Below are 20622 nucleotides of genomic sequence, written 5' to 3'. Positions count from 1 at the left end.
ATTGCTAATAACCATAACATTTTATGCATTTTGTGAGTCTGAAGCTGTATTCTTGATTTAACTTTTTCAGGAAGGCTTAAACCAAAAGTCAATAATGTAAAAACACATAGATATGAGCTATATGATCAAAAGGTACATCAAAACAATGGCGTCAAATGAGCTTCCCTTGTGTATTGCACTATTTCAGGTTAGTTCACATAGCATCTCCTGGCAGAAAACAACTCCAGTAATATCGGCCCATGACCGAGACAGTGGTACTGGGAAACAGGATATTGAATTTGCAGTGTACGGTTAGTCTTTCGATCAGTTAACCAAGAATATTTGGAAGTTATAAATGGTCATATTAATACCAACAAAATGCTGGACACCTGTAGCAGTATGTTTTTCACACTTGATTAATATAAGGATAACAAATGAATTGAAAAGATTACTGTAAATTTATTTTGTGAACATTACGGTAACGTTATAATTTGTTTGATACGAGTGTATTGTTTTATTTAAAGGGAAATCACACTATTGTTTATACGCATCGCTCTCGGCGCCGCCATAGTGTCGTAACTGTATTATGACGTCGCCGTTTTCGATTCCGCCGTAAAGGTTGCTAATTTATGAAAAAGCGAAAGCTCGAAGGGATGTTCCACTAAAGCAGGAGAAATGATAATAGACATATCATATTTTTTACAACTGATATGTTGTACTAGCGAGTTTCTAGATTGTATTGGGGTTTACCTGCGGAATACAAAATAATGGGCAAATACTGCAGAATAAAAGGCAAAACAAAGATTGAATGATGAGGTGCTAAAATATAAAGAATAAAAAATATTGGAAACACAAAATAAACATTAATAAATGAATGACCCACTATCCAGACCATTATGATAAAAAGTATCTACCAATACAAAACACATAATCATCATGCATAATCAACACTGTCTAAGAACGTTGGAATTTCATACCATATTCAATGTAACTTAGTATCCTCTCCGACCATTTTCTCGATACCGAAGTCGGTGACATATAATTTTTTTTTAATTTTCTGATGTATATGTTCAATATCTAATTGAATTCTAAATTTCCAAAAATATTATGGACTCATCTTGACCTTAAGTGCAAAAATGAAAATGCTACTAGAAATGGACAAAATGTATGGCAAAAAAATAGCCGAAAGTGGTAATGAAATGACACAACTTTGGCAGCGTATAGCCGCGATGCGGTATGTAGGGTTCAGCGTATATTTTCGGGGGGAGGGGGGGAGGGGGTGGTACATATAGACTAAGAGTACCAGCATGTTATCGTATAGCTATCGGAATCTGTAGTTTTCTGTTCAAAAGAGGATTGTAAATAAGAACAATGAGTTTCAACTTACAGTTTTCTCATATCACATGCATGCAACGTCATAACTATTATAGTCTTCTATACTACATGTATAAATAATTCATCAAACATCTCATTTCATATAAGTATTTATCCGGCTCAGCCTGTCGGGTTTTTACAAAGCAGAGTAAAATTCATATGTTCTAGTTCTGAATATGCATTAAACTTGCCACTGGACGTAAATGTGTGAAGTCCTATTTGAAATCGTTATTTATTTCACATGTGACGACAGAAATGATCTAAGTGTGACTGTCGTCCATCTTTCCTAAATGTTCCTTTGATATCTAACGCCTCTGAACCCTGAACAGTTGGGGCAAGTTTGGGTACAATATTAAAGCTTGATACGGTCTAAATTTGGATGTGATAACATTTTTGACATAATATAGGTTTCTGACACAAAATAAATGTGGTCAAAGATATTAAAAATCTATTGTGCAATACTGTTCAATTGGAGATTTCTTTTTGAGATATTTCGAAAAATTTGGGAAAAAAAATAATGAAACGCCACCCCCTCCCCTCTTGGAGTAATTACCACCAAACTCAATCCCAGCCTTCCCTGTGTGGTATGGAACCTTGTAGTACAATTTTAGATAGATCCATAACACAAGTTATTGTAAAATAGTAATTTTAGTAAAATGCTTGTTTGTGGCCCCTAATTCTTGAACGTTTTGAGCAATTACATGTACCCCTTAAATCAATTTCAGCCTTTCATTTGTGATATGGAACCTTGTGGTACAATTTCAGAAAGATTCATTACTTCTCAATGTCATATTAGAAATTTATGAAAATCAAAAGGGTATTTACATCAACAGATATAAACAATTTATCAAAGTTGTATGAAAATTGATGAAAGCGATATTGAGTTATAATTGTCCCCTTTTTTAATGGATTTACTCGGAAACGTAAATCAAAATTTATAAAAAAAACAAGAAAAGGAGCTCACGTCAATAGATATAAACAATTTCTTTAAAGTTTTATGCCAATTGGTTAAAGCGTTTTTGTGTTAATGTCCGACATGTGGACGACGGACGGACGGACAGATGTCTACCATAATACGTCCCGTAACCACTCATATAGACAAATGTTTTGTGCTGATGTTCATGTAATATTTGCCACTGAAAGTTTTGCAAAAATCAAGAAAAAATAATAAATAGTAATAAAAGTTCAGATGTAGGTTCGAGTTTAGATCACTCAATGTGATCACTGTCGACACTGATAAAGGGATATTGTCGGAGACCGTGACTGAAAAAGACATCCAATTTTTTACTCTTTATTCTTTGGTTCTTTAAACAAAAATAGCCAACATGATATATCAGAGAGTGCTTAAATATTGGCACACAAATTCAATTAATTATTTTCAAATTAACTATTATTAATGAGGCTGGGGGTGGGGGGGGGGGGGGGGTCAGAGTGGTCCTGATCACGAAATCCCGGTCTTAAAAACATGAAACCCCGGGGCCCAGAATTAAAAAAAAAATCCTGACATCCCGAACATCGAAAAAAGAAATCCCGGATCCCAAAAGGGTCAATACCGAAATCCCGAGCTTAGAAACACTTGATCCCGACGTCCCGAAAAAGGTCCTGCCCCCCTCATTAATCAGTATTGGCAAAAATAGGTGCATTTACCACAATGAAAGATAAATGTGATAAAAGAATATACATTCAAACAAAAAGAGGTGCACCAAAAGAAAATAGAAACCACATTCTTACTCTTAATTTCATCGGATCTCAAAATTTAAACTCTTACCAGAATTTTTACTCTGTCTAACGGTATAACTCAAGAAGTTTCTAAGTGTAACTCGAGCTTAAACTAGAAATCTTACTTGAAAAAATATTCGAAATCAAATAAAACTGGAACTCGAACTTAATTTGTGTCGATTATGGAGCGTTGTGTAATAACAGAAATGTTAGCCAATTTTCTTCCGAAAACGGTGTCATTGAGGGCTTTTTTTTTTTAAATGCCGAGTTTGTGGCATTTCAGGTTTTATCTTCCCGGTGCAATGGACAAGTTAGTGAATTTATTCTGTTTCTAGTCTAAATGGAACGTGTTACTTTTCAGCCCAGATACCCTCAATCTTCCGAAGTAGAAGATTCTAAATCTGCTTTTTCCTATACAACAAATGCAATTAAAAAATTTAGATGACTCCAACTTTGACAATTACTTTTTAATAAACTGTTACTGTATGTTTAATAATGAATAATCAAAACACCTTAAAAAAAAACATTATTATATGAAAAATATATATATATATATAAGTTTAACCCAATAGTTCCAAGCATTGCAAGAAATGCTGCTATGCTAGCAACGTCGTTTTTATAACGTTAAGAGAAAAAGTTAGAATTCCCGCCAAAAATTGATAATAAGATTATTTCCACTGTAGCGGATTTAAAACATCGGTGACCCCCCTTTTTTATTAATGCTTTTAAAATCTCCCCTGAAGCTGCAACTAATGCAGAAGTTTGAAGGAAAAAACATTAGTAGATTTTTTTTATTTCAAGAAAAATCTATAATAAACGGCAATTATAAATGGCGGGAAATGTAAAAAGGCCTTACAAAATAAGGAAACTTAGAAAAATAAATGTGTATAAGATAAAAGTTACAATTGAATGTTTTAGTTAAACCAGTTAAACATCGTTTTTCAATAATTTTGCCTTCTTTAAGCATTTTTGAGCGCTATTTCTATATTACGGTATAACGCAATTCTTTACTTTTTGATGACGTCATATCTCGAAAACAACATCGGTGACCCCATTTTTTTTTTCGCCTAAAATGTTGAAATAAGTATGATCTGTCTAAATGCAAAATTTTAATGAATTATTATTAGTAGTTTAAATAGTGTGATTTCCCTTTAAACGATTATATTGAACGGATTGGTAGTAAATGTTAAAATTATGACGTCTCTTTTACTACTAATTGTTATTACCAATGCTGAAAAGTCGGCCTTCCCATTCACATGCAAAATAAGTATCGTAAATAACAAACAAAAAAGAAATAATATTATCACCTTGGTGATCAACATATTATAACATTTGAAGGTAAATAAGCCTGCATTTAAATTTCAGACGATAATGACAAAAGTGTTTTTGATATCAATAGAAAAACAGGAGAAGTAAAACTTTTCAAGATATTTGACAGAGAACGTCAAAGCAAATACAACTACAAAATAAAGGTATACATGTACTCAGACATTTGAACTTTTCCTTTTATTAGAATTATTCAACGCCCATATTGTATGTTATTTAAAGTTCAGAGGTAATGCAACTAACCTGAAGAACAAAATAAGCTCCTCATAACTATCAAGGGAAGCAACGAGTTTGTTTTATCTTGTAATCAAGTCAACGTCATAGCGAGGCTATATATTTGCCAAGGATTCAAGAAGACAAAATATTCTCGACTCATACTAAAATAAACAACACAATGTAGTTACTAAGACACAAAATTAGCATAAACTAATCTTAAATACAAAAGCCCAAATTGGTAATAGGAATGACTTTAATAAATACCAAAAGTAACGCTTAAACGTTACAGGGGAAGGCCAGGCGCCAAATCCATTAAATTGTCAACATATTCGGACAAATAAGCCAAGTTATCAGTGATCTGGAAAGAAGTTTCGGAAAGACAAGCCATGTACATTTATAAGTTCAAATTGTTTTACATTTGTCATTTCGTGATCTTTTATAGCTGACTATGCGGTATAGGTTTGGTTATTATTGAAGGCCTTACAATGACCTAGAAATGTAAACAAATGTGTCAGTTTGGTATCGTGTTTGATGGTTGGCTCATTTGCAATCGTACCACATCTTCTTCTTATATTATAGCATTAGCTGTGAAACTAGTTTTCTGAGCTGACTAAAATAAAACAAACACATTGTGTAAATTATAATCGTTCTGATGTGAATAGTGACTTATAGATGTCAAATAAAAAAAATCATAACTAGGTGCATATATTGATTTCTGTTTATTTAGTGGAATTTGTATTCTAGGTTTATCAGACAAATGATCATCGCAGAAGTGCTACAGCAAATCTTAATATAATCGTATCAGATAAAAATGACAATAGACCAATATTTGACAAGTCAGAATACCATGCACAAGTGGACGAACACAGCAGTAAAGGAACCCTAGTTCTAAGAGTCCATGCTTCAGATAAAGATAGTGTATGTATTGAACACAATAAAACATAATAAATTAAATTGTTGTTCTACCCCACTAACTATTTTTTATAAAAAATATTTTTTCTATTTTGCAAATGATGTTTGGTAAATGAGGGGGCTACGTAATAACACTAATCTAATACCACAAAAGAAAACATTTCTTCGAATATCAATTTTATGTGTGTGCACAAAATAAGGTTGCAATCGTCCACACATATTATAATCCTGCAAATTATTCACGGGAGTATGACAATCAGTTAACAAATATGGTTAACCCATATGAAAAAAAGGACTGTGGGATATACGTCTATAAGAAATTACTCTAAAGACAAAAAGTTGGGCATGGCTATTTATTTCTACTTCTCGTATATATGTGGCCATAATTGTATTCATTAAGAACGTACTAAGTAAGTAAACATTTTATAAAGTCGATTATAGGCTTTCTTCAGAAATTCGTAATTCAACGTTTGACTGTTAATGCAACCAATTCCTACTTCATCTAAAATGAGAGCATGTTGTTTTTATCCATTTTTATTTGTAAATAATAAAAATGTGTTTTAGTATCAAATCATTGATTGCGTTTACTTTTTCAGGGTAACAACTCAGTGGTGATATATTCAATAGAAACCATACAATCTGTATTTCAAATAAATGAGAATTCTGGTGAAATACTAGTTGCTAACTCAGAAAAGTTGGACAGAGAAGTAAACGAAACATTTATTTTAAACGTAAGTGTAAAAACAATAAAATATCATTAGTGGTGTCGCTAATTTGAAAACTTGATAGAAAAATTGTTCACTGACCAATATGTCAAAAACATGCACAAAGGTTGAATAAAAATGAACCACTACAATCCAACTCAACGCTGTGTATAATTGATGGGGAATAAATTAATAAGCACAACATGGAAAGCGTTAAATTTGTTTTGGTGATGAAAAAAGGGATATCACTTAAATTCAAATAGTTTGTATAAATATTTGTGTGCTCTGATAACCGATTGGTTTCTCAACTACGTCTGTGCTAGGTGAAATGTTCGAATTTTTTGGTGCGTATGATTTTAATTTTAATATCACGTATTTTTTTAATTTGCAGATTAAAGCTACCGATTTGGATAAAAAGGACTTTTATGACCAAGCAAGAGTTACGATTGAAGTTTTAGACAAGAATGATAATGGTCCAGTCTTTACCCAAAACAGTTATTATTTTAACTCGACAGGGACGAACATTATAGGACAGGTACATTGTATTACCTTGTATTCCACAAAAGAAAAATGCATACTAACTGAAACGATATTCGGTTGTCAAAAATTGAAAAATATTGGTTTGCAAGTAAGACTTTATATAAATACACAGCTGTACATCATTGAAAAAAGGTCATTTTGCTGAATTTTCTATTTACATGCATTGCGAAATCGCAACTATACAATTATTATTGAAGCCATTGGTAAAATATGAAAGATTTATTGCATTTCAGTTTGCAACTTTCCTTGAGTCAAATTAAGAAAATTATGATATCAGTCAAGTCCAGTTACTTTTACAGTGAAATTCTATAACTGTACAAGTAAAATGATCGTAAGGATGATGGATTGTTGGTTGCTGAACACTCAGTGACAAATATTTGATATATGTTTAGGATGAATATTTTTTAAGAAAATATAAAGATGATTTGTTATGAGAAACAATCCCTTACCTTTTTTTTATCATTGAATGAAGTTTATATATTCCATATTATTATAGCCAATGCATGTAATACGTTGTAAGAACCTATGCCTTTACATTTGTAAGGTTAGCGCTACCGATACAGACAAAGAAGACAATGGCAGAGTTATCTATACCTTGGAATCTGTACAACGTAATATAAATTTAGATTCTAACACTGGTAGACTAACAATGATTGGTCAACTTCCAACTGATACTTGTCTTAGGGTGAAAGCATGTGATTCTGTGAAGATCGTCAGTAACAGGCAAGTACATGTAGTTCTTATGAATTAGACTGGTCTCAATTGTTATATGCGGATAATTGTTATTAGTAGTTTCTATATATATAAGAAAGGTGTTGCAATGAATTATTATTGAGCCGCATTTTTGCGCCTGCCTCTGGCCTTTGTTAGTCTTGTATTATTTTAACTTTTAGTTTCTTGTGTACAATTTGGAGTTTAGTATGGTGTTCATCATCACTGAACCAGTATATATTTGTTTAGGGTCCAGCTGAAGGACGCCTCCGGGTGCGAGAATTTCTCGTTGCATTGAAGACCTGTTGGTGACCTTCTGCTGTTGTCTGCTCTATGGTCGGGTTGTTGTCTCTTTGGCACATTCCCCATTTCCATTCTCAATTTTATTTATAATTATAAATCAACTGTTGAATACTTCTGAAATACTAAGGCTTTTCTACCTCAGAAATAAATTACCATATCAGTATTTGGCAAAACTTTAAGGAATTTTAAGTACCCAATGCTCTTTATTTGGCCTTACTAACTTTTTTTTATTCTAACGTCACTGATGCGTCTTTTGTAGACGATTCCTGACGTAAATACTAGATTTTAATCCTGGTATCTATGATGCGTTTATTTAGAGATATTGCAAATATTAGTAAGTTAATATCCTAATTGAATTTATAGACTACACACTGCATATTATAAAGAATAAGACTTAAATGTGTCATTAAGCATACACCAATGTTGCTTAATCTATTATGTATAATGCAAACTTTCAACTTATTTAAATCTTGTGTTGAAAAACAACAAAAAAATATCAAAGTTTTTGTATCACATTTGTAGAAGATGTACATTTGCACAAGTTTTCATTCATGCTGGAATGGTTCAAGTGAATAGTTATAATTTGACGGCAACTGTAATGGAAAATGTATTGGTTGGATCGTATGTCAGTAATATTGAGGTATGTTTATCATAACATACATATTGTACGCTTTGGTCGGATTGTTGTCTCTTTGACATATTCCCCATTTCCATTCTCAATTTTATCTTAAATTCGTGAAGAATTATGTAGCATCATAAAAGTATCAGATCTTGGTTATTTGCGTTTTCTGATCTGACGGTTAACTAGAAATATTTGTGTTTGTTTTTGTAACTTTAAATTAAAGACATATACTGTAGAAAAATAACATTCATTTTGTTTGATTTGATCTCAAAAAATGAAACACATTTTAAACTTTTTTCAATGTGACTAATTTAGGTAAACCCTATATTTGTTAAAATTATAAATTATAAATTTGTACTTCTATATATTTTTTTTATATTTCAGATTCCTGGTAATAGATACGAGATCATCAATAAAAATGTTCCTTTCACAATAGATATTTCAAGGTAAATACAACTTAAAGATTTTCTTTAAGGTACCTATATTGTCTTGTATTTTCAATGTTATCGTAGATTCCTACCTATTTACTTTTAAAATAAAAATAGCAGATGCAAAAAAATTAATCTATATTATATATATGGACACTATTTTCTTCCAATTGCCAATATTTTTATACTATTGAAAGAACGTCTAGTGCCTGTGGTCTACATGTATTCCGTTTTCAACCTGAATCACGTGAGATAAAATCATTTATCTCCGCATTATATCATACATAATCTATTTTTTTGTAACATTTGGACCCTGTTTATAAAGATGCTACTTTAAAATGACTAACTAATTTGACATTTGATATTTAATTTGTATGGATGATAACTGTATCGCCATGCATACGCAAGTTCCGATTTCACCAGAAGAGCCAATTTTACTGTTTATTGGAAGTACACCAAGTATTTTTATAAAAATATATTAGTCCAAAGTTCAGACATAATTGAGAATATTGTCCCCCCTTTTTTCTTTAAATTGGAAAAGGGCATTTTTTTTTATATAAACCATACTTCTGTGGTTAAACATAGATTATTAAGAGCAATTTATATATCCCTCAGATAGATAACTTGCTAAACTGGTTCAAATTGCATGTACAGTAAGATTTTGGAATTCTTATATGAGTATATACCATTTGCCTAGATTGTAAAAGGCTACCATAAGAAAAACAATAAAACCTAAAAAAAAAAATCATAGGATTATTTGACCAAGAGCCTTTTTGTACCATACACAAGTCATAATATACATGTTTTATTGATTTCAATCAAAAAGAATGCAAAAATATGAACTTGGAGTCAAGTCTTAACTACATGCATGTTGTATTACGATAAAAGACTAAACTACCTTAGTATGCCAATTTAAGAGCTGAAATTTCCTTTAAAGTGGCAATCATTACATGTCAAAGCAACACTTTATGATGTCTTCTACTGAAAAAAATCAACATACCTTTAATGGCATATAAGAAAGAACTGGTTCCCGGAACTTCGGATGTACCAAAACAGGTACTTCAGATCTGACAAACAGACAAAATGTACCCTCTTTTTAAAATTTAGTGCAGTTTTTTTTAATATTTAAAATTTAAAGTCCAAAAGTGTTCTACAATAATCACCAGTCCTTCAGCTTTCATTTGGTGCCAAAAATACCTAAATATCCTATATATTTTGAAAGTTACACTCATGTGTAGGAACTATTTTGCGTTAAATATATACTACTTTCTGGTATGTGCTTTCTGGCCGGGCCCGAATTAGTGGTGTTACACCTATTGATGTTGACACAGATTTATCCGTTTAACCACACGTGTGATGTGTATTGCGTACTGTTGACTGTATTGCTGTTGTGTTTTATATCAGTATGTATGGTCAGATTATGTTTCTGTTTGTAAGAAAGTGTTCCCCTTTTGTCAGTATTTTGTATCTATGTTTGTGACGTCATATTTGTCTGATTAAAATGCAGAAAATGGAGATGTGTTTTTATATGTTCGTATGTAATCGCCTCCATCCATGCTACTAGAGCTATTCCCTTAGTCTGTAATATGGTGGGGACCCTAAACGATCGGCGGATACAGAAGTATACATTTTTTTTACTTCGAATTTAAGCTTATGTGAACGTATTTATCATTTAGCGGTGTGATATTTATCATAAATAAATAAAAATTAAATTAAATTTAAGAGTTTAAGGTCTCTGTTGATATTATCAAATGTGTATTCAGCTTTTTATAATGATATAAGTTTGTCTAGTAGAAAATGCCATTGTTATGTGTGTATCACTGTAATTGTTTGTGTGAAAGTAATGCGTGCATAATTAAGAGGGAGTAGTCCGAGATGCCAGACTTTCGGTTTTGGAGCGTTGATACGTTTGTTTTAAAATGGTAACTAGAGTGTGAGAGATAATCTTTATTCATGTAAACTTTCAATTTTGGATATGATTATAAATTGTATTTTTTTTAACACATAAACATATTGACCATTGTAAAAATTTAGTAAATTTTTGTTTTGGGGGCGGGATTCAATTCAAAGCTTTATTTATAGTCGGCATGTTACATAACAAATAAACATAAGCTCTCTGAGCTTTTATAACCGACAAATGCATACATTTACATAACAAACATACACAATACAAATATTAAAACATAAAAGACATTATATATCAGTATGTATGGTCAGATTATGTTTCTGACCATGTTAGTCTGATCCGATCAACAATCTTATACACTTCAAATGACTAACCCTTTTTTCTTCTAGATGTCCATTTAAAAGTTTTGTAGGAAATTGTTTGTTAGTCAGTACGGGTCAATTTGCACAAAAGTCTACAATAATTTATTCGTTGTTTGTTTATTGGTGAAGTCCATCCCATATCACCGCGTGAAGCTACGTTCGATGTGCGCTTTCGCACCGATACGAAAATTTACAGGCTCGGTTTTGTACTGCTGATATGGCACTAAACAATTTTGTGCCCCAGATACCATTACCAAAATTTGGTTCAACAACGGACGTATACAGTTTATTGTACACATTAAAAGTCATCCCTCCCATGGATTAAGTTTTTGTAATTAAAGCACCCAAAGCACGGCTCGCTGCTTTGTCCAGTTCTTTTGTAGTTTTTACGAAAGTTAAGAGTTTGTCCATCAACACTCAAAGGTATTTGTATGAATCAATGTAGTCAAACAATTTTCCAGAACATCGTAACGAAAAATCTGAACGTAAGAATGACTGTTGACGGAAATGGACAATTTTAGTTTTACCAATATATACGAATAACTTCCATTCAGCGCACCATTTGGTTGCTACATTCAAAATACGTTGTAGACTTTCTTTACCTAGAGCTATTAGCGCTATATCGTCCGCGTAAAACAATAAACTGAGACGGAAATCATCAATGTGCACTCCACATTCTAGAGAGTTTATACGATCTGCCAAAGTATTGATGTAAACCGAAAGCAAAGTGGGCGATAAGATACAGCCCTGCTTTACACCGGCATCTACACTGAACCAAGAGGTCTGGTCACTATTGATACGAACGGTACATTTAAGTCATTATACAGGGATTGAATTGCAGCTAAGAACTGTCCACGGACACCAACACGCTGTAATCTAAACCACAGAAGATGGTGTTCAACGGTGACAAAAGCTGTCTTCATGTCTACAAAGAATACATAAGTTGACTTTCTAGATATTTTTCTGTCGTTCAGAATAGAATGAAGCGTGTGAAAATCTTCTTCGCAACTACGGTTACGGCGGAACCCATTTTGCTCACAACACAGAATTTCGTTATTTTCCAGCCTAGTGTTTAAGTGTAACAATGTATCTTACATTTTACGGAAACCAAAGTTATTCCCCTGTAGTTCATGGGATTTCTGTCGTCGTCAGATCCCGGTTTTAAAATGGGATTGATGATACCACTTTTCCACTGATACGGAACTTTTCCAAGATTAAAGCAATCACTGATAATTTGATAAAGTAAGTCTATTGTCGCGTCATTCTTTAAAACTTTCGTCGGAATTTCATCAATTCCCGTGGCCTTTCGCAATCTAGCATTTATTAACGACCTCGCCTCTTGAAATTGGTTGATTTAGCGGTGTAACGTCTATTTCTGTGTTGAAAGTGGATGCATTAAGTTGGCCATCATCTCCACCATTGCGTTTAATTAAATTTTGAACACCACTCTTCCATTTATTAAGAACGTCGTTTTTATTCGTATTTACATTTTTATTTTCATTCATACGGGACCAGGAGCAGTTGAAAAACTGTATGACTAAAAATTAACTTAAAATGGATAAATACAAAATAAAACGACCATTATTGTATTTTGAATCGTAAATATTGTTGTATCAAAATGGTTCTTTTGTATACTTAAATATGTTTAAAAAAAACTGTCAAAAGACATCGTTCGAATTATAAAAAAAATCGGATGGTACTTACTATGTCAGAATTTAATCGTAATTTTGTCTGCATGTACTTTAATTTATATGATAATCTTGGAGTGCTTCAAATTTAAAAGAACTAGCAACCCCAATGGCGATGACATATTTCTGTATATGTCAATCGTACATCTAAACAGGTCTCTTTACTAACTCTTACAGATTTACATATGTTGCCGTGTTTTTTATTAATTTATGACAAGAAGTTTAATGAGATACATGTGTACATGATATTTTCAGAATTTACTCGTTGATGTTGAATGTGATATCAAGTTCACTCATTGAAATTAGTGTTTAGCTTAACTTAGATATTACAAATTGTTTCCAGTATTGTTTTTTTTTATTTTTACAGTGGAATTGTCAGAACAGGATCATTATTGGACTATGACGAGGGAAAACAACATTTTGACTTAACAATTCGTGTACTTAATAAAGAGAAAAATGTGAGTTATAATAGAATCGTATATGACTGTTTGTGTGTAAATTTCTCTAAAAACGTCTCCTAACATTTGTGTCTAACCATGACTTTATTCCAAAGGGCTCTCAATATTTATAACATTTCCACTATGACAGCTTGGTGTGTGCATTTGAGGTTTTTAAAACTTATAACATTTCCCCTATGACAGCTTGGTGTGTGCATTTGAGGTTTTTAAAAACTGTTTCGCTATAATGGGATATACTATAAAAAAAAATTAAGGCCTAAACATTGCACTGATGTTGATTTTTGCAAATTATTAGTTAATTATATAAACATTTGGTATATTTTTAACTCAAATTATAAAAAAAAAGTAACAATGTTTTGTCATTCAGATACTCATTTGACAATTGTTGTTGGTCAATGATGTCTGATGAATATTTCTGCAAAAACATGTCATGTTACTATTGTATAAAAATTGTATTAATCAACCATCTTAAACGATGAATAACATTACAAATGTATGGATATGAGAAGTCTTGATATACAATGTTTATAGTTATCATAGGTACTAGGATTATAATTTAGTACGCCAGACGCGCGTTTCGTTTACATAAGACTCATCAGTGACGCTCATATCAAAATATTTATAAAGCCAAACAAGTATTAAACGTGTATGATACACGATCTTTAAAATATCGAATTCCTGTGGTTTTGAACAATTTTAAGATTATGGCCATTTTATGTGTGATAAATTCACAAGAAATAATCCAAACCCTCTAGTTGACCTACAATATCTACTTAAACTCGTTCAAAATCTTCAAAATAAAAATTAACTCGAAGTGATAAATGTTTTTGATAACTCCATTTTAGATGATTGCAACAATTCGATTGGCTATTGAAGTTCTGGATGCAAATGACAACTCGCCAGAGTTTTCACAACATCTTTACACATTTGCCTTACCAGAAGATATAACAGCTGATACTGTTATTGGAGTTGTTAAGGTAGGTTTGCCATTTGATACAAGACTTTTCGTTTTGAATGCACTTGGAGTTCTGTATTTTTTGTTATTTTGCTTTTTAAATGATTTGATTGAGCACAGATGGTTGATTTATATCCTCATCGTTTTTATTTGTTTCATTATTTATTATTAGCTAACTCAGCAGTTTGACGAGTTTAGGTATTTGCCTTTGTTTCAGATTTCATCATTTTCTATTGCTGCTTTACATACAGGTTATACTTTTAATAAGAGTACTTATTGTTGGTAAAGTACATCATAACTAGTTTAATCGGTTTAGATCATATTACTTTCACATGTAAATTATAATAGAGATGGTTATCATACTATTTTTTTCTAATAGGGTACAGATAAAGACACTGGAAATAATTCTGCAATTCAATATTCCTTGCAGAGCAGTATGTACGTACATATATTGTTTCAATTGTATTATTTCCTTTAAATTGTTTTAAATGACACAACAAAGTAAATGAAATTGAAAATATAGCGTTGTTTGTGTTAAAATTATTGCTAATAAGAAGCGGATTTCAGCACCTATATGTCATCATAAGGTCTTCATCAATAAGGAAACCTCTAAAGTTAGTCGGCTTTAACCTCTCTGACGTGACATGATAATAATATAATTGGAAAAACAAGCATATCACGTGTTAACTATAATGCACAATGTTCTACGCTGATTGTTGAAAGTGCAGATCGTGGTGAAAATTTCTGTTGTTGATTTGTTGCAACCGTCACAACATTCGTGGATTATTATAAGAAATATAAGTATCAGATATTTCAGTCGAGCCTAGCCGAATAATAGTCATTTAAGAAGAATTTGCATGAAGATTGACCATAGTTTTGATAATGTTTTAATGTTATTATTATATACTTCAATGATTCATCTGAATCACAGAAATACAAAAAAAGTGTGTTTTAATAAGTACCATATAACCCACAAAAGAATAAATCTGTCATGTCAACATTTATCACTTCAAATTGAAATATACGATCTATTTGTAGTGACTCGACAACATTTCTAGTCGATTCAGACGGTAATATAAGAATGAAGGATTCACATAATGATATGAAAAGTATGTATCAGATAACCGTGGTAGCATCTGATGGCGGTGCTCCTCAGTTAAGATCCTTCGCTCAAATATTGGTAAGTAATGTAATTTTTTTTGCTTGGTGCTGATACATTACATAGCTGATATATAACATACATAACAGTAATTATTATTTGATGATTGGTATTTTTTTTTGCTTTTTTGAAATATGAGCCAAAAAAATGGAAATAACAATGTTAATCAATGTAACAGCAACATAATCCCACAACAAAAATGTGTTACAAACTATATTTGATATTAATGTTTCACAAATATTTCTTTTTGAGATGCCTTAAATCCGTATATGTGTCTTTGTTTTTTAAACATATCAGACGTTATGCCTCCTTTTTGATCGAATCGGTTTCTTCAATGCCAGTTGATGAAATTGTACAGTCTTTCAAAGAAATTCAAATGTTTCCCTTATGATAAATTCGATATTGTATTGACTTCCAATTAATCCAGAATTTGTAATGAAATAATATTCATAAACCTGCTGATCATTTTATTTATTGACTTAACAGACTTATAAAATAAATAAAGTGTCTCATTAATAATTTTATCGTTTCTAAACTACTTTTTTTTTACTTTCAGATTACACGAGTTAGTATAGTCGAATCACAAGTAAAGTTTGGTACACCATTAGTGGAGAAAAAATTAAAAGAAAAGAAAGATGAACTTGAGAGGTTTGCAAAGTAGTACAATGCAATTTTTGCTTTAACTTGTCGAAGCAAATGGTAATGTATATCAACGCTTTGGTATTACTAATCCCATTTAGAAGTAGATTTTGAGACATTTAGAAATGAGATTGATGAAAGATATTCAGATTAATGCAGAATTAATTCAACATCAAGACTATATTTAGTTAAAAGTGTTGTTCCAAAGACGGCTAAGACAATACAATATAGTCCTAGGGTAGAAAAAACTAAGTGTTTTGAATAATTTGGCATTTTTTAATCAGATAATTATAGAAAATGTACATGTCAACTATATTGCATTTGTACCCTCAAATACTGACTACTCGGCTGGTGGTGCCATCAGGGAAGATACATCCACCATGCAGCAGTGGTATCGATCTACCTATTTGTAAATAATCACCAAATGTACCAAGCTAATATTTAGTAAGTTAAAAGCGCTTTTTGTATATATAAGACTCGACAGTGGCGCTCAAATCAAAACAGAAGTTTAAGTCAGACACGAAGTTGTAGAGCTCCCACGTGATATTTGTATCGTCAGCGCCCTGATTTAATCAGCAACAATGTTCAGTGGGATTTTAATTTTTGTTTTTTCCTAATTTACAGACAAATTGGTGCCATTCTGAAGATCAAAACTCATATAGAGGGCGTTAAAGGTGTAAAACTGAAGAATCAAAATCAACAAATAAGGTAGACATTTGTATAAATGTATAAAGATTAGTACTGTAATTTTTTGTGCAGCGCACTATCATCATGACATGAGTTACTATACGAAAAGTTTTGACGATATCAATAATGAATTTTAAAATACATATTTAAGTTAAACAACATTGTTTTTTTTTTGATATTTTTAAATGATAATGGATGATTGTTGTTTGCCTTAAATCCAGTGGCAAATAGTCCAGACGAGGTCAAATTAATATTACTTGAAAATTATGGAATGTTGGATAGGGATATCAATGTTGCCTTAAATGCTATCTAAGAATTCTACATAAAGTTGTTTCACGGGATCTTCAACGAACAGCGTGTCCACAATTTTGATCGGACAATGCTGCGAATTTATATTCTCGCACAATATACTGCCAGTCGAAAGAAAACCCGTATTTCGTTATCCAAGTTTACCAATGGGGATATTCTTTATGCAAAATTTTACTATGAACAAGTTGTATATCAAATGCGCCTAGAATAAAAAGAGTATTGAATAACCTTTCCCTCAACCTGTTTACTAAGTTCCGGGGTAAATTCAGTTCAAAAATACAAATCCAACTTATTTTTAATCTTGCCTTTATCAGACTGTTATTTCTGTTTTCAGAGTCATCAAATACACTACACCGTGTTCTAATAATCATGTAGTTCTAAATGTCTTTATGCAATTATCTTCGAGTATTAAGATTATATATTTGACACTAATCTAGCAACCATTTTTTTGTCCAGGTCTTATATGTATATTTCTGGAAAATACAACAATGAAACGGTCATAACTGCCTCCACAGTTAGAGTGTAAGTATAGAATACTATTAATTCGAAAAACATTCTTTATAACTTTTTTTTACGGAGACTGAAAAATGCAGTCTTAGACGAGGTTGAACACAGACATATGGAAAACGCGAATTCTTACCAAATATACATCCTTCCAATGAAAATATTCTGGGTCGAATCGGCGCAAAAATCAGTATCGTAAAACTCAAGCCTTTGTGTTTAAAACGTTTCGTGAAGACTTTTTTCTGAATTACACGTTGAACGCAGTACAATTAATTTTAAACGATTTATAAAATGCATTTTTATTTGTAATATAAAAAATGATATCTCTATATTACAGTATGATATTGGAACACATGTCAGAAATCCAGGCTTTATTTGGAAACCAGAGGACAATATATCTACCTAGCCTTCATAGAGAGGGTATTCGTGCTGTAGAAATTGCTTTAATTGCTATTGGTGGTGTGATATTTATCGCCAGTATTATTCTCATCATCGTTGTTCGAAAGCAATGGGGACTCTACACTATAAAGTAAGTAGTTACAATATTCATGTATAAGAGTAGACAAATACTTAAGCGATACTCATATGAGGTTGCATAGTAGTATAGCAATTTTTGGTGTCCATCTTAGACAGACAATTATTGTTGGACAGTTTTTTAGATAAACAAAAAAAAGGAAATGGAAATTTCATGGATTGTCTTCCCCCCGGCACATGTTACCTTAGACGAATTTGTCACAACTGTTTGAAATGTTTAGTCCTCAATGCTCTTCAACTTTTGTTTGGCTTCATTATTATTTGTATCTCAGCATGAGTCTTTGGTTGACGAAATGCGCGTCTTGCGTATTATATTATAATCCTGGTACCTTTGATAACTATCTACACCACTGGTTCGATACCACTGCTGCTGTATGTGTCGTCGACGAGGGTATCACCAGCCCAGTATTCAGCACCTCGATGTTAACATAATTATCAATTATATGGTCATTTTTATGAATTAACTGTTTGCAAAAGCACCAATTATTCTAAATACTAAGGATTTTCGTACCCATGTCATAGATTGCCTTACACGTATTTTGCACAACTTTTTGGAATTTTGGGCCCTCAATCCTCTTCAACTTAATAATACTTGTTTGGCTATATTACTACTTATATCTGAGCGTCACTGATAAGTCTTTTGTAGAAGAAACGTGGGTCTGGCGCAAATATAAAATTTCAATCCTGGTATTTAAGATGAGTTTATTTGCAACGTTTTTGAAATTTCACTTAAAATGTGAGTTGTTTTTTTTAACTAAAAGATGTGGGGTGTTCGTCAATGAAACGATGATATAAAAAGACTTCTAGAGTGAATCGTACGGTCTTAAACTAAAGTTAAGTGTTTATCAAATATGTTAGGTGCGAAATCACTTAGAATAAGAAAACAAAGTGTTAGTGACTTAATTGTACTATCTATGATATGTATATCTTCATTTTTTTTTTCTTTATTGCAGACAACAGAAGTTTGATCGGCTTCATAGTAATTTGATCCGTAAAAGTTCGTTATATGAATCACAGGAAATAAAGGTTCGACTTGACGATGAAACATCTGACTATGCTGGCTCGCTAAATACACAGGAAGTGGAAATAAGTCAAAGCAGTAACGCAGCATCTCTTGATGCTACAGCTTTTTCTAATCCTGTTTACGAAAGTATGCACGAAACTACAATGACAATATCGCCATCAACAGTTGCTGCCACCAACGAAGCACTGGAAAGTCTACAAGACTTGGCAGAGAGACTTAATATAGAAGATAAACCATCAAATGTAGATGGTACATTAGAAGAACATTCGGAACAAACTTTTGTGAAAAGTGCAGATGGTACCCAAATTGTAACATCTGTAGAGACATACGATGATATTGATATGAGTGGATACAGTAACTTTGAAATTAATGAACAAGACAATATACCACGTATTGAATCCTCTAACTTAATGAAATTCGAATCAGATCAGTCATTATTTGACCAAGATGCTGAAAATGGAGAACACAAATACGAAGATCAGGATAATGAACCAAATATCGACTATAATGATAAACAAGTTCGGTTCTCTTCCATTGTTCTGGATACAGAAGACGACGTATTCCATCCACTGAAGGAGGAAACAATTACCCCTGCACATTTTGAGTATGATAGTGATCGTGATGACAGGGAAAGTATGGGGAGCTCCTTTCCTGATCTCTCTAAACTCATGCACCACTACTCTGACGAAACAGATAGGGCAGATGAAGAAATTCACTCACCAATGGACTTTTTGAAAGCTGATGAAATCCGACGAACTCCGACTGATAATGGAACATTTCACTTTGGATTCAGAGCATCTAAACAGGATGAAATAACAAAATTTTGATTTGATCTTTAATTCAATTAAAAAATTAGAATATATCAACTTTTAGTTATATTATTGTATTACATACATGTATCTATATATTAGCCGCTCCATCATATATCAGGTACTGTGTTAAAATCCTACACGAAGCATACGCAAAAAAGCATCACTTGAATAACGAAAAATATATTAGTATCTATGTCTATTTATCCAAGCAGACTAGGAAACTAGACAAGCATTTCAGACTTCAAATCATTTCAGACTTTTAATGTAGGATAACAAAGGTACCAAACATTTGCAGTCATAAATTATTAGCTTGAATTTCAATTTTGAGGGTAAATACATGTTCATATATAAATGTATACTTTTGAAACACATAAAAAAAAAAGTAAAACACACATACATTGTACATCTGAATTCGTACATGGGGTACAACAACGTATAAGTGAACTTAAATTTAAAAAAAAAAACATACAAGACTAAGAAAGGACAGGCTAAAAAATGCGACGGGGTTATACCTCTAGCCAATATAAACTAAAGAAACACATAGCAATACGCACAGTTAAAATCAGTTTAAAAGAAGTCCGAGTCCGAAGTCAGAATTGGTAACAAAAAAAAACTTAGCAAAATGACAATGATGTAAAAATTAACAAAGGACTACTAGCAGTTAATGACATGCCAGCTACATACCTCAATTAAACTACTTGAAAGATTATTTAAGAATCGAATGCTTCTTTGTGTAACTTCATTGGGGTGT

The 20622-nt window shown here is 32.1% G+C and overlaps 1 protein-coding gene across 1 annotated transcript in view; it reads left to right on the top strand.

Moving 5' to 3' along the window:
• LOC139490936 (protocadherin Fat 3-like) overlaps positions 1-19921 on the top strand; it is a 34752-nt gene extending 14831 nt beyond the window's left edge. Inside the window, exons 10-26 of the mRNA XM_071278084.1 lie at positions 188-290; positions 4438-4544; positions 5359-5532; positions 6123-6257; positions 6622-6765; positions 7315-7493; positions 8307-8424; positions 8791-8852; positions 13158-13248; positions 14094-14225; positions 14583-14641; positions 15242-15383; positions 15919-16010; positions 16626-16709; positions 17454-17519; positions 17839-18030; positions 18989-19921. Of these exons, the coding sequence (XP_071134185.1) occupies positions 188-290; positions 4438-4544; positions 5359-5532; positions 6123-6257; positions 6622-6765; positions 7315-7493; positions 8307-8424; positions 8791-8852; positions 13158-13248; positions 14094-14225; positions 14583-14641; positions 15242-15383; positions 15919-16010; positions 16626-16709; positions 17454-17519; positions 17839-18030; positions 18989-19886 (2778 nt within the window). The 3' untranslated portion in view covers positions 19887-19921. The remainder of the gene's footprint in view (positions 1-187; positions 291-4437; positions 4545-5358; positions 5533-6122; positions 6258-6621; positions 6766-7314; positions 7494-8306; positions 8425-8790; positions 8853-13157; positions 13249-14093; positions 14226-14582; positions 14642-15241; positions 15384-15918; positions 16011-16625; positions 16710-17453; positions 17520-17838; positions 18031-18988) is intronic.
• Positions 19922-20622: the final 701 nt, after the last annotated feature.

The sequence above is a fragment of the Mytilus edulis genome, chromosome 10 (genome assembly GCF_963676685.1).
Source record: "Mytilus edulis chromosome 10, xbMytEdul2.2, whole genome shotgun sequence".
NCBI classification, from domain to species: Eukaryota; Metazoa; Mollusca; class Bivalvia; order Mytilida; family Mytilidae; genus Mytilus; species Mytilus edulis.
The sequence above is the reverse complement of the archived record's forward strand: the minus strand, read 5'-3'. Positions and strand labels throughout refer to the sequence as shown.